A 14,582-nucleotide genomic window follows, 5' to 3' on the forward strand; every position below is an offset into this window, starting at 1 on the left:
TATTTGGAGAGGTGTGAGAATATTTTGCACTGTAATATTGTTGCTTTGTGCAGCTGAATCATCGTTGTGCATTGACTAATGATTAAAGGTGGAAACAAAGACACCTCCGGGGAGCAAAGGCACAGTCGAGCACGCTCGCAAACAACCTCATTCATCACGTGGCCCCGCAATGTTTGCTGAGCTAATACAAGCCGACTAATTGCCCTCCGAGCGGCTCAGCTAAAATGACCGTCGCGCATGCGGCCCAATGCCAGCCGGGCTCATCCCCGCACCGCATGCGTTGTGGATATTATTGCTTTGTATGGATTCAGCAATATTTCCTCTCAGCTGTCTTCCATGGCATCATAAACACGCGTAACACCACCATTGCACCTCACAGTACAGTTTTAGGCCATTTTACATAAAGCCTGGAGAGGTACCTACTCATTCAACCTTTCCCAAAGACAAATTTCAGCACTTTCAGATAAAATGATGCACTAAATGATGTATTACTCACAAATTCCCTGAAAAACTACCTTATGTTCTTTCTTTACAATCAGTCATGTAGTTATAGTTATTAATTGAAAACTAAAAAACAACAACAAACCCATCACCACATAGCAGTAGGCAAGCATATTATGCACCGTCTGGAAAAACACTTTTGCATATAAATATTTTCAAAAATAAAACGATCATGCAACAGTATTAAGCAGCATATTATGCACTATCATAAAGATTTTCAAAAATAAGACCACCGTGACATAGTGGCAAGCAGCATATCATGCGCCGTCTAAAGTAAAATCGTTTCAAAATACGTTAACAGCAGTAAGCAGCATTTCATGAACTGCCTCATATAAAGATGTTCAAAAATGACTCTTTAATAAAATAAAGAGTCAAAAATAAAGAGTCGAAAACATCAGGCCACCACGGCATAGCGGCAAGCAGCATATCATTCACTATCACAAATGAAGATGTTAAAAAATAAGACCAAGCAGCAATCCATGCACGGTCTTCAATCATTATTATTAGATTTAAAAAATAAAAAAAAAAAAAGCACATTACGACATAGCGGCAAGGAGCATATATTATGCACTGTCGCAAACAAAGATTCCAAAAAGCCCATTGTGACGAAGCACTAAGCAGCGTAGCATAAACAGTCTTGATTAAAGTTTTTTTTTTGTTTTTGTTTTGTTTTTATAAATTAGGTATGCATGACTTGGCAGCATGCAGAATATGATGCAGTTTGGAATAAAGATTTTGAAAAATGGGCTCACCATAACATAGAAGCAGCGTATCCTGCACGGTTATGAATAAAGGCTTTTTTTAAATACACCTATCACAAAATAGTAGCAAGCAGCATAGAATGAAATGTCCTGAATAAGGATTTTCAAAAATAAAGCCAAGGCACCATATAATGTACTGTCTGGAATACAAAAGTTCACAAATAAACCTATCACTATATAACGGCACACAGCATATCATCCACTGTCTCAGATAAAGTATTTTAAAATGCCACAACACAACAACACATTTGTTTAGGCAGGCCTTCTAGTTTTTTCTTGTATTAACTGTAAAATGTGTCATGTTATCTTTCAATATTTTATTCAATTACTATGTGAAGCACTTTGTGAGTCCTTTCTGTAAAAAGTGATATATACAGTAAATACACTTTGTTAGGTACAAGAAGCATAGCGTGCACTGTTTTGAATGCACTTCCAGTCACACATTTCCTAGAAAACTCACTCTTGACTGTGTGATCTCCACTGAGTATGAATACCCCATATGGTACGACTGACAGGTGTGTGTTTGTGTATGTATGCGTGCTTAAATTGTGTTGATGCAACACACAGCACACGCCGGAGGGCGAGACGACCAACTGCCTCATGAACGACCGCTTATGAATTTATTGGGAACTTCATTTTTCTTTACCCTTGGGAAAGTAAGTGTGTGCATGTGTGTGTGCGTGCGTGCGTGCCATAACCGTGAGCCCTCCCTCCGGCTCATGCCCATATGCTTGTTTTAATTTAGTAATAGCCTCTCTGATGATGATGACGACGAGGAGTTGCTGCAGTGTGTTAATGGTGTAATGAGATGAATAGATGACATCAACTGCTCTTTTCGAGAGGGAGTACTGTACGTGTGTGCGTGTGTGTGTATCCATGCAGGCAAGTGAATAATTCAAAACACTGTGCTAAATTCCGAGCTCTTAAATCACTTGCACTGGCAAGTGCGGGTCGGAGCTGGCAGGCTAATTGGTTCCTCAGAGCCGCCAAACAGATCAATTCATCGGCAGAAAAGAAGTAAATCTAATCTCATCAAGAATTGATTAAGCTCCAGAAGGAAAACATTAAGAGAGCGTTTGCCTGTGTGGACTCTGACTGTTTGTACAGCTCACAAGCTTACAGTACCTGACACATCCTCGTGGACTTGATTCATATATAGGCTCGCATTACTACATTATACTTTTACATGTGTTGAATGAAGTTAGAAGGTTAGGACCACATCATTATCTGTATATCATGAATAAATGTACCCAATGAAGAGTTCAGTATGCTTTTATCTGCGTTAGAAATGTTAACTTGTGAATGTAAGACTAACCAATTTTTAATAATCCTTCCATTTTCCATACCGCTTATCCACACTAGGGTCGTGGGAGTGCTGGAGCCTATCCAAGCTACCTTCGGGTGAGAGGCGGGGTACACCCTGAAGCGGTCGCCAGCCAATCACAGGGCACATGTAAACAATCAACCATTCGCACGCACATTAACACCTAGGGGCAATTTAGAGTTTTCAATCAACCTACCATGCATGTTTTTGGGATGTCGGAGGAAACGGAGTACCCGTATCCCGTATTTACATTTTATTAAACAATCAAATATAAAAATAAAAGGTATAAATGTATTTATCTAAAATATATTTTTGATTTTATTTATTAAACATTCATGAAAGTGTAAACAAATATGAAAATTACATAAATGTATATTGTTTACGTGTCTTAATACATTGATATACAGATTTATAAACACAAATATGCAGTTGGAGTGAACAGATCAAATTAAACATTTATGCATTAATGTTTAGTAAAATATTCATTATAATAGTTAAACAAAAACAGTACAAACAGTTAAATAAAATAAAATAAAGTATAATATAGCAAATATTTGGCAAAATTTCTATTTTTTAAATGTCTTATTACAGTTACATATATTTTTATGTACAGAAAAAAATATATAATGCAGTATAATTCCTGTCTTTATCTTAAAATATTTTATTGTCACATATATTCAATTAAAAGTTAAAATGCATAATTCATTGAAGAAAAGTAAATAAATATAATTATTGGTATTTGCTTTAAAATAAAATATTCAAATATTTTGACTATACAAGATAAATAATTTTTCATTTCAAGTTTTCTTTCTGCATAGGTTTGCGGACCTTTTGACCTCTGACTTTACTGCCGTTTTGCACATTCCTAATTGCAAGAAAATAGTTTGCGTACGCAGACATAAGGGGATACAAGAAAATATGTTGCCCAACCAGCAGACTCCTGCGTGTTTTCCAGTGCACAGCGACACAACAGCCGTGATGCCAACTAACCTCTCGTAGTGCCTGCGCGTGCACGTGGCGGCGCTGGTGCTGCTAGGGTTGCCACCCAGTTCGTCGTACACATGCTTCCATTGCCTGCGGACCGTGATCTGCGGGGGGGACGAGCACACAAATGAGTGATAAGATGACAGGTAATGTCAGAAGGGATATTAAGGAAAATATGAAAGGATATAAAGGGAAGGGGGTTTGAGAGACATAAGTGTGTGACTCATTGCAAGTGCTTGGGGAATGACTGACTCATAGAATTCAAAAGTCTTCATCTCATCATGTCGCAGTTACTTTTTCCTGCTGGGCCTTACTTATTACATAAAGCACACATTAAATTTATGGTAGTGGTTCTCAAACAGCGCTCCGCAGGCCATTTATAAAAAAATATTATGTAGTTAAATTAAAAAAAAAAAGTGGGTATGTGTGTGTATATATATATATATATATATATATATATATATATATATACACACACAACCCCAATTCCAATGAAGTTGGGACTTTGTGTTAAACATAAATACAAACAGAATACAATGATTTGCAAATCATGTTAAACCTATATTTAATTGAATACACTACAAAGGCAAGATATTTAATGTTCAAATTGATAAACTTGATTGTTTTAGCAAAGAATCATTAACTTGGAATTTTATTGCTGCAACACATTCCAAAAAAGCTGGGACAGGGTCATGTTTACCACTGTGTTACATCACCTTTTCTTTTAACAACATTCAATAAATGTTTGAGAACTAAGAAGACTAATTGTTGAAGCTCTGCAGGTGGAATTCTTTCTCGATTTACAGCTTCAGCTGTTCAACAGTCCAGGGTCACCGTTGTCGTATTTTACGCTTCATAATGCGGCACACATTTTCAAAGGGAGACAGGCCTGGACTGCAGGCAGGCCAGTCTAGTACCCGCACTCTTTTACTACGAAGCCACGCTGTTGTAGCACGTGCAGAATGTGGTTTGGCATTGTCTTGCTGAAATAAGCAGGGGCGTCCATGAAAAAGATGTTGCTTGGATGGCAGCATATGTTTTAGAACAAAACACATATCATTACAGGAATAAAGGCCTATTTTTCTTTTAAGAACAAAAGGGCTATTTTTTTCAAGCACATACAGTGAACCCCCATTTAATGTGCGAGATATGTTCCAGACCCACCTGCAATAGGTAGAACAACTCTGTAATAATGAAACACATAAAAAACTGTTTGAATAGTTTTATTCCTGCCACACCCTTTAATTCCATTTAAAAGTTTTACAACAAAGAAACTTATCAAATATTTTTAAACACATTGTGAACGTAATTGAACACACACTAAAATTGCAAGCATAAAATGAATTGAAAATATTGTAAGGACTGGATATGCATGTACCTTTGAAATTTGCAGCCTGGTGGGGGAGCGTGTAACTTCGGCGAGTCTGTGTGCGAGTGTCTGGGCGTGAGATGGGGCCAACAGCAGCTTCTGTGTGAGTGTGCTTTGAGTGTTCAATAATCGACTGGGAAAAAAATGTGGATCCCCTCTCCCACATGCGAGGACATTAAGTATACGATTCCAACTTTTTTTCTTGAAAAAATTTGACTTAATTCTCACAACAATGCTTTTCTTTAATTTTTTTCTAAAAATAGGAATTTGTTATTGTCAATTAAAGGCTTTTTTTCGGAAAAAAAATGGGCAACTTTTTAAATCCGAAGGCATTTGGGAATACACATGATCGTTATGTTTAATTAGCTTCAGGAATAAATAAAATGTTTGAGAACCCCTGCTTTATGGTATTGAAACACACCAATCAAATCAATAAATCTGGGACATTTGGTCAACTTTGTGGAAAGGCCATTTTTTCTTTGCGTCGCATAAAGGTGTGTTTGGACAAGTTTGATGCAGAAGCACAAAGTAGAAACAGAGAACAGCGATGTAGAGCCAGCAGCGTGTGAAGTACTCCATGTTTTTTTTCCACTTCCTGTAACCTTAACGGCCACACGTCCACATACTTTCTTCCAAAGGGCGCCACGTGAAACACGAGAGCAGATCGGAGGCTTTTAAAAACAGAGCCGCTTCCTCTTTCGATGACATCACCAGTCTTTTAGGGACCCAGTTAATGTGTGTGTGTGTGTGTGTGTGTGTGTGTGTGTATGGGTGAGTGTACGACACACTTTCAGGTACATTTCACATAGTACAGTGTGCTTTCCCATGACAGCGCCGGTTTGGAAGCAACAGAATCGTTTTCCCCAAAAGTGAAGGAGGGAGGACGGAGGGATAGAAACAAGAGGAGAAGGAGTGGAGACAGCGCGGAGGGATGGACGGAAGGGTTGGGTTATTATATGAGCACATATGTGAACACTTACCAGCTCATATCCTCCCAGCTTCTGAGCTGCTTGAAACATGGTCCAAAGGTTGACTGTGGGTGCACACAAACAAGGAGAAGTGAGGAATTCTGGGAAATGAAGTTCTTACTGCAGGGGATACAACAACAACTGGTGGTGTAAAAGTGACACACACAAAAATAATTATATAAAAATTGACATATTTTTAATTGAAAATTATATTTAAAAAAGAAAACTAAATATTTATTCATGTTTATCATGAAAAATATTTTTGGATTATTAATAAATAATTATTGTAAAACAATTGTAGGAAGCATGAATAAACTGAAAATGTTTTATTTTACAAAATATTAATACTTTAACAAATAATATGTATTCTAAACACATTCAAATGTCATTATCGACGCTGTGGGGCAGAAAGCTCCTATGTCCAGATTTGGTGAATTTCATATTTTTTTTAAAATCGATACTATTGGTCAGTCCCCATGTGGGTATGTTATTTTTTTACTAATTATTAACCGATCTTAAGTGTTGAAAATATCTTGAGTACTTTAACAACATAATTTTTAATAACAAAAAATATCCATTTTTTTATTTCCTAAAAAATACTGGTTTTGTAGAAGCAATAATTCTGCTCGACTATGATGTTATATTAAATAAAATGTATTTTAAGTAACGTAAAAATAATGTGTGTGTATCACAAAATATATTTGATCATTTTAAACTGGAAATATTTACTGTAGCATAAACAAAAAAACAAAAATGTGTTGTATAAAATAAAATTCATGCATGTTAATCATTTTATACATAAATATATAATATATAATATAAAATAAAATAAACAATTGCATATTTTTTACCAACAAATATACAAATATTTTAGATGCATGTATTTGCTCAGCTATCGTAATTAAATATTCATGTTTACAGAAATATCTTGATAAAAATTATCAATGAAAATATATACCCAGTATTCTAAAATCTGTTTTTTTTTTTATTAAATAGCTATTGAATGACTTTTAGTAATTGATAAGATTTTAATATCTCGTACACTTCTGAAACATGTTCATGATATTCCTCGTCTCACTCAGTAATGTGACTAAAATATTAGAAACATCTCTTTGTAAGATGCAGTACAGTTGTATAATCATAACAGTAAACATAGTCTTAGAATATTACATAAATCTCAGCATTATCATCTCTATCAATTAAAGCACCTCATGTTGTGGCTGATGACTTTAGTAGCTTGTTTTTTATATGCTAATGTAACATGGTTCATTTATTTTTTTTCACTTGTATGAAAGTTAAGAATGTGGAAAAAAACATTTCCTGTTCAGTTTAATAAAGTTTTATACATGGCGACAATTTGACCTCAGAACATGTTATTTCTATTTCCACTGCTGTTTTTCCATTTGGACAACATATTCGCTTTAAGCCACATCAAGAAGCACTGAAGAAAAACGCGGCTTTACCGTGTGCGCCGTAATGGAATAACACCAATGTGCTACTCCCTTTAAAATTGTCAAATAAAGTCAAATAATGGCGTGCGCTGTCTGGATATAATTGCAGGGGGAGATTTCCCTTTGAAATGAGGCCAATCAAGAAAACAGAAGAAATGGCGTAGGACCGTTTTAAAAAAAGACGCCCTCAAATAGTTGAACATGACTTGCCACAGCGCCGATGATGGGTGTTGACTTTATTGAAACACGCTGAAGGAATGTGAAAATGACACATTCCTGCTCAGGCCAAATGAAAAGCACCTCTTGAGAAAGATGCAGGGGAATATTAGAGTGCTCGCACAATTCATATGATGTGATAAAAAAGACATAAAACGAGCTTTAAGCATAAAAATAATAATTTTTCAAAAAACAAAGATAATGAAAGACTCCATGATGGATACATTTCCCATTAAGATCAATTATACTGTTTTCGGATAATCATTTGTTCCAGAGTTCAAGTGGTCACCATCATAAAAGCTTTAATGTACAGTTTTCCTCTGCTATATCACAGTTAAGCAATTGTTTTTTACAGTATACTTACTTAGTGTAATGCCCATGTAATGCATGTGGGAAAAGAGAGCCAGAGTGGCCAATGCACTTTTCAGTTTATTGAACGCCATGAGAACAGTATAACATACACAATGAGCATGCTGCTGTTGCCCACAGCTTAGTCCAGACACTCACAGGCAGACTCGCAAACGTCACACGCCACCCAAGCAGGCCCCGCCTCTTAAAGGCAGATGCATGTACACAGACACCACTACTTTCTCTATGTTGAATGCCTGCAATTTGTATTTTATTTTGAATGTTATCAATGTGTTTAAAATATTTGTTTAATCAGTTTCAATGTGTCTAAAACGTGTGTCGGGTGTAAAAACTATTTAAAAACGTTTTTATATATGGCTTCTCTGTCATATGTCAGATTTCCACCTATTATGGGTGGGTCTGGAACGTATCCCCTGCGATAAAATGGGTTGTATAGCCAATATTTTAAGTACAATTTCAACATTATTAATAGTCATACAAGTACAACCCCAATTCCAATGAAGTTGGGACGTTGTGTTAAAGATAAATAAAAACAGAATACAATGATTTGCAAATCATGTTCAACCTATATTTAATTGATTACACTACAAAGACAAGATATTTAATGTTCAAAGTGATTAACGTGGTTGTTTTGTGATTCAGTGCACTACGGATTGTTTTAGCAAATAGCCATTAACTTAGAATTTAATGGCTGCAACACGTTCCAAAAAAGCTGGGACAGGTGGCAAAAAAGACTGAGAAAGTTGAGGAATGCTCATCAAACACCTGTTTGGAACATCCCACAGGTGAACAGACTAATTGGGAACAGGTGGGTGCCATGATTGGGTATAAAAGGAGCTGCCCTGAATTGCTCAGTCATTCACAAGCAAAGATGGGGCGAGGTTCACCTCTTTGTGAACACCTGTGTGAGAAAATAGTCGAACAGTTTAAGGACAATGTTCCTCAACGTATAATTGCAAGGAATTTAGGGATTTCATCATCTACGGTCCATAATATCATCAAAAGGTTCAGAGAATCTGGAGAAATCACTGCATGTAAGCGGCAAGGCCGAAAACCAACATTGAATGCCCCGTGACCTTCCATCCCTCAGGCAGCACTGCATCAAAAACCGACACATCTGTGAAGGCACCATTAATGCAGAAAGGTACATACAGGTTTTGGAGAAACATATGCTGCCATCCAAGCAACGTCGTTTTCATGGATGCCCCTGCTTATTTCAGCAAGACAATGCCAAACCACATTCTGCACGTGTTACAACAGCGTGGCTTTGTAGTAAAAGAGTGCGGGTACTAGACTGGCCTGCCTGCAGTCCAGACCTGTCTCCCACTGAAAATGTGTGGCGCATTATGAAGTGTAAAATATGACAACGGAGACCGCGGACTGTTGAACAGCTGAAGCTGTACATCAAGCATGAATGGGAAAGAATTCCACCTACAAAGCTTCAACAATTAGTGTCCTCAGTTCTCAAATGTTTATTGAATGTTGTTAAAAGAAAAGGTGATGTAACACAGTGATAAACATGACCCTGTCCCAGCTTTTTTGGAACGTGTTGCAGCAATAAAATTCCAAGTTAATGATTATTTGCTAAAAACAATCAAGTTTATCAGTTTGAACATTAAATATCTTGTCTTTGTAGTGTATTCAATTAAATATAGGTCGAACATGATTTGCAAATCATTGTATTCTGTTTTTATTTATGTTTAACACAACGTCCCAACTTTATTGGAATTGGGGTTGTATTACTAGTAACAAAGCACTCCAAGGCCGAATTAACACTGCAGGTCCAAGTGCCCACTTCTTCTTCTTTAATGCCTATACAGTGTTACCTCGCTATATCCCGGTTCACCTCTTGCGGATTCAGTGCACTGCGTATTTATTTATTTTTTTATTTATTTTTTTTTTAAATATTCATATCGTGCATAATTCGCCACATCACTAGTTTTCAAGTGTATCTGGAATTTTTTTCTTGTTAAATAAACATTACCTACCCTACAACATTAAAACTGTTTAAAAAAATGTAAATGAAAAAACGACCTAAAACGTATTATCAGGAATAAAATGTCTCTATTGTAAAGTACTGCTGTGCATTACTGTTTGTTAAAGAGTTTAAAAAGTGTTCAACAGTACATAGAAAGTGTTTATAATAGTATGGTAGAAGTTAATCGGAGTGTGGGGAAGATAAGAGTCTGGGGAGGTTCACATAGATCCCAAAAGTATGTGGTCGCTACTTTGCAGATTTCACCTATTGTGGCGGTGGTCCCAGACCTAACCACCGCGATAAATGAAGCATTACTGTATCCAACATATGTAGTTAGTTAGTTAGTTAGTTAGTTAGTTAGAGCTCTCAATGCCATGAGGCACATTAGGCCGCAATTGCGGTTTCTGTAATCTGTAGTTTTTTTTTTTTACGTGTAGCCGTGACACAGATTCCACCTATATACTGTAGCCTTACACTGACAGAACACATGAAACCCGTATGACCAAACACTCAAATTGCACTCCACCAGCGTCAACACCGGGCAATGACAAAACTGAAGTCAACAGTCAGAATCATCTTTATTTGCCAAGTATGTTCAAAAAACACACAAGGAATTTGTCTCCGGCAACAGACAGTCAATTGACAGAACACTTTTGGGACATAAAGACAAAAAACAGTCACTGACCAATAAAGGATTGCTCGGAGACAGTCAATTGACAGAACACTTTTGGGACATAAAGACAAAAAACAGTCACTGACCAATAAAGGATTGCTCGGAGACAGTCAATTGACAGAACACTTTTGGGACATAAAGACAAAAAACAGTCACTGACCAATAAAGGGTTGCTCGTTATCTTGTAATGCCAGTAGATTATTATTTTTTTATTTTTTTTTTTGCTTGGGGGGGAAAGCAGGCAACATGTGTGACTGTTTGATGACAAGTATATTTGGCAGCTCCTTCAAATTGTAAGTCACCGTGTGACTGTATTTTAGTTTAAATAGTTACATCCACACATCCATCCGCACAACAAGCTAATGAGGCATTCTACATCTTCACCACCTGTCACTCGAATGAACCATTCTATTTGCATGAGAGAGTATTTTGGTCACAAAAAGTGGCAGGCCAAGAGTCCTATCAAACCAAAAGGAAGAGGAAATAGAAACCTAAAAAAATAAAAGCACTAAACAGCACTGAAGATGACTTAAAAGAAACAACTAGCATGACTTCGAAACACTGGCCAAAAGTAGTTGGCCACACTGGAGTCCTTTCTGTTTTGAATGTCTGCACTTACTCAACTTTATTGATTTGCAAGCACAAAATAGCTAATACGCTTTATCAGATTGCAAGTGTTGTATAACACATCACTAAAAATAGCCTCAATAGCTGCCTGTCTTTGAAAAAGCTGAACCACAATTTCGCCACTAAACATTTGTATTTGCTTGCTGCAACATCATCATTTAACATTTTTATTTGTTGAGCCAATAAATACCACGCCAAAAAAAAAAAAGAGGAAAAAAGGAAGGCCTCGCTGGGAAGAGAAATCCATCAAAATTCAATCTGTGCTTACACAAAGCCTTGCATTTGTCAAAATGACATTTTCCTATCTGCGCCTCTGACAGCATTGATTTTTTTTCTTCCCTTTTTCCTTCCCTCCTTTTCCTTCCCTCCTCCTCCTCCTCCTCCCTGTGCTGGTTGGAACAACAAAGACGGCGTGCGAGCTTTTCCATGATTGAAGTGAGCACTGCGAGCATATTGTCTTGTCTGACTGCATGATGGACTATTTAAGCAGCGTGTTATGCATCGCCTCTAATTACCACACTGGACCCACTGCTGCCTTCTGTGTGCGTGTGTTTGTAAAACAGAAAAAGCAAAAAAGTGCACATGTCTCTCTTTGATGTCATTAAGCAATTGCTTCTGCTGATTCCCTCGCCAATTACACCACCGGTAAGGACGGTGAAACAGCAACACAATGCGGGCCGGACGCCGCCATGGCAATACAAATTGGCAAACATGTTTACAATCTGATAACCTGATATATTGTATGAGGTTTCAGGCTCTTCGCTGCACTTCCTCGCTTTGGCAATACGCTATTGTAAAGACTGCTGGTACTGTTGAGGCCATTTGAACTCCGTAACAAACCAAAACAGGAGCACCCACCGAGGCATCTAAACGTCTTGAGGTTAATTTAAGGTTGGAGTCTTACCACAAACGTGTTACCTGCACAGTACTACAGATGAACTCACTGGTGATTAGCGTTCCAGTACACTCTGATGTGTGCTTGCTCCACAATGTTGTGTGTGCCCATGTTTATGCCATTTTCTCTACAATAACATTTTTTACTTCATTTTGAACTCCACTTTTACATCACATACAACGTATTACATGTCAAACAATGTTTAATATTATTCCAGATAGCGTCCCAGGCACAATTTTTCAATATCACATATATAGATAGATATGCTATAAAAGAGTTCTAGCTCCACATTAGACATGACGCACTTCGGTGGTCCCATTCAGACTATGAAACAAAATTCAACCGCAGCTTTGAAATGTGCTTTCGGAGGAATTGAGTTTTAAAAAAAAAAATTCCAGATGGAAACAGTGAGACAATAGAGGTTTTTGGTGTCATATATTCAAATCCATAATTTTTTACTGTATGCTTTAGAGCCACAATATTAGGTACGCCCATATAAAATATACTATCAAAAAATGTTTTTTTAAACATTTTTATTCATAGGGGGGAAAAAAAAAATCTAAATCACAAATATATATATAAAATATTAATAAACATTTTTAAACGTTTGCGGAGCGCATTTAGCTACGCACGAGTGTCGAAATATTAGAAAGTGCTGTCAGTATGACACTGCGCAGTTGTACACCACTGTTAAACAACCACAACAATTAACTAAATAATAATTTTCAATTTAATCCATCTCAAAAGTGAGCATTATTATCTCAAAATGTTATAATGAAATCGCTACGGCTGTAATTCCGATACAGCAACTGGATTTTATTAAACCATGCAGATGTACCTCGTGACGGTCCATGAGCGTTAACACTGCTTTCTGTTTTTCAACAATTGTGTTACTTTAGTGATTGGTTGCCACACAATGCCTTTGTGGTAGCCACAAAATCAGTTTTTAAGGACAATACAACAGCAATTCCCACTCTCAGGACAAAAAAATAATAGTGCAATAGCATCCATCTTAAATCTAGAATAACGGGACACGCTCTTTTCTAGCTGCAGTGGAAAATAATAACTTAAAACTGTTCTGTTGGCAGGTTAAGGGAAAGGTTCAGCTGTCAGGTATGTATGTGTTTATTACAGACTTAAGAGATCAGCGGCTGTGCGCTGACATGTTTAATGCATACGAGTCCCTTGAGAGAGACGTATAAATTCGAAAAAAATAACATTAGCTGGTTTTGACTTTTGTGTGTAGATTTGTTGGACGAGGCGGGATGACGAACGATCCGCGTTGGGATTCTTTGGAGGTCAATCACTGAGAGGAAGCTAAAAAGGCGAACATCACTCAGCCATCTGTTGCTCGGCTAAATAAACACCATTAAAGCAAAACGTTTATTACGATCAGTAGAAATCGAGCTGTTTCATGTCTGTGCGGTGCGTCTGGAGGGAAGACCACGACAGAGATGTTCGTTGTATTATTTACAATTTATTTGTATTTGATAAAGAACATATATTGTTCAAAAATAGCATTTGAAAACGAACATATTTTTAAATTGAACTACTCATGCTTACATGTTTGAAGTGCCTTTCAGAGCACCTTAATAAGAAACTGAGGATGAAGATAGCTGCATGTACAAAAACGTGTATCTTGGCACTGATCTCTTCTATTTATTGAAGTGCAGCATCAATATTTTTTCCTTTTGTTTTTTAGGAAATGAAGGCTCCAGACCAAAGCAACTGTAACTGTTTTTTAACAGTAAATTATTAAGATAAAACATTTTTTATTACCACGCCATGAGCCATCCACTTTTGGGTCCCACCCCATCAGTTGTGAATCACTGGCATTGACAAAAGAGCTTGGCAATTTAGTGTCGCTCATCTGCGTAGGATAGCTGCTTCCAATCAAGCTTAGGCTCAATTGGGCAAATTCCCTCGTGGGAGTTTATCAAAATACGAGACCCGGAATACTGTCAAAAATAAAAAGGCTGCTTCATACCAAAATGGCTGATACCATGTCGTCGTTGAAACTTTTTCATGTGTGCTGTCATGACACACATGTCGACTCAATTGCTTGTCAACTGGTAAAACTGGTGTTGGTGACTAAATTTTATAACTTTCCAAATCTTCCAAATGATCAGCAAACTTTGACACAATGCTTCACCCACATTAGCCACCCATAGACAAACAGCTTTGCTGCTTCCATTTGTGGCTCATATGGGAAAATTCCCTTGTCAAATTATGAGAGCTGGAATTCTCCCAAAAAAGCGAAATGGCCAATCATCAATGGGTCATTCAGACGTTTTCGTGTGTCCGGTTATGATAATGAGTTACCAACGACAATTTTGTGCCAATCTGTGATACTGGTGGAAAGAGATGTTTTTTTTTTTTTTGGTTTTTTTAATTACTAACCTTCCAGGAGGCGCTCCTGAATCGGTTTTTGGGGGGTTTCAGCTGAGGTTTCATAAAAAAATGTAC

General features: G+C 37.1%; 1 protein-coding gene across 1 annotated transcript in view; it reads right to left on the reverse strand.

Annotated features, from left to right (window-relative positions):
- The window catches only part of arid5b (AT-rich interaction domain 5B), a 127,055-nt gene that overhangs the window by 20,826 nt on the left and 91,647 nt on the right, over window positions 1–14,582 (reverse strand). The window contains exons 7-8 of the mRNA XM_061790070.1: window positions 5,920–5,972; window positions 3,577–3,674 (exon numbers count right to left, since the gene is read on the reverse strand). Coding sequence (XP_061646054.1) covers window positions 3,577–3,674; window positions 5,920–5,972 — 151 coding nt within the window. The remainder of the gene's footprint in view (window positions 1–3,576; window positions 3,675–5,919; window positions 5,973–14,582) is intronic.

Source organism: Phyllopteryx taeniolatus, chromosome 11, assembly GCF_024500385.1.
Source record: "Phyllopteryx taeniolatus isolate TA_2022b chromosome 11, UOR_Ptae_1.2, whole genome shotgun sequence".
Classification (NCBI taxonomy): domain Eukaryota; kingdom Metazoa; phylum Chordata; class Actinopteri; order Syngnathiformes; family Syngnathidae; genus Phyllopteryx; species Phyllopteryx taeniolatus.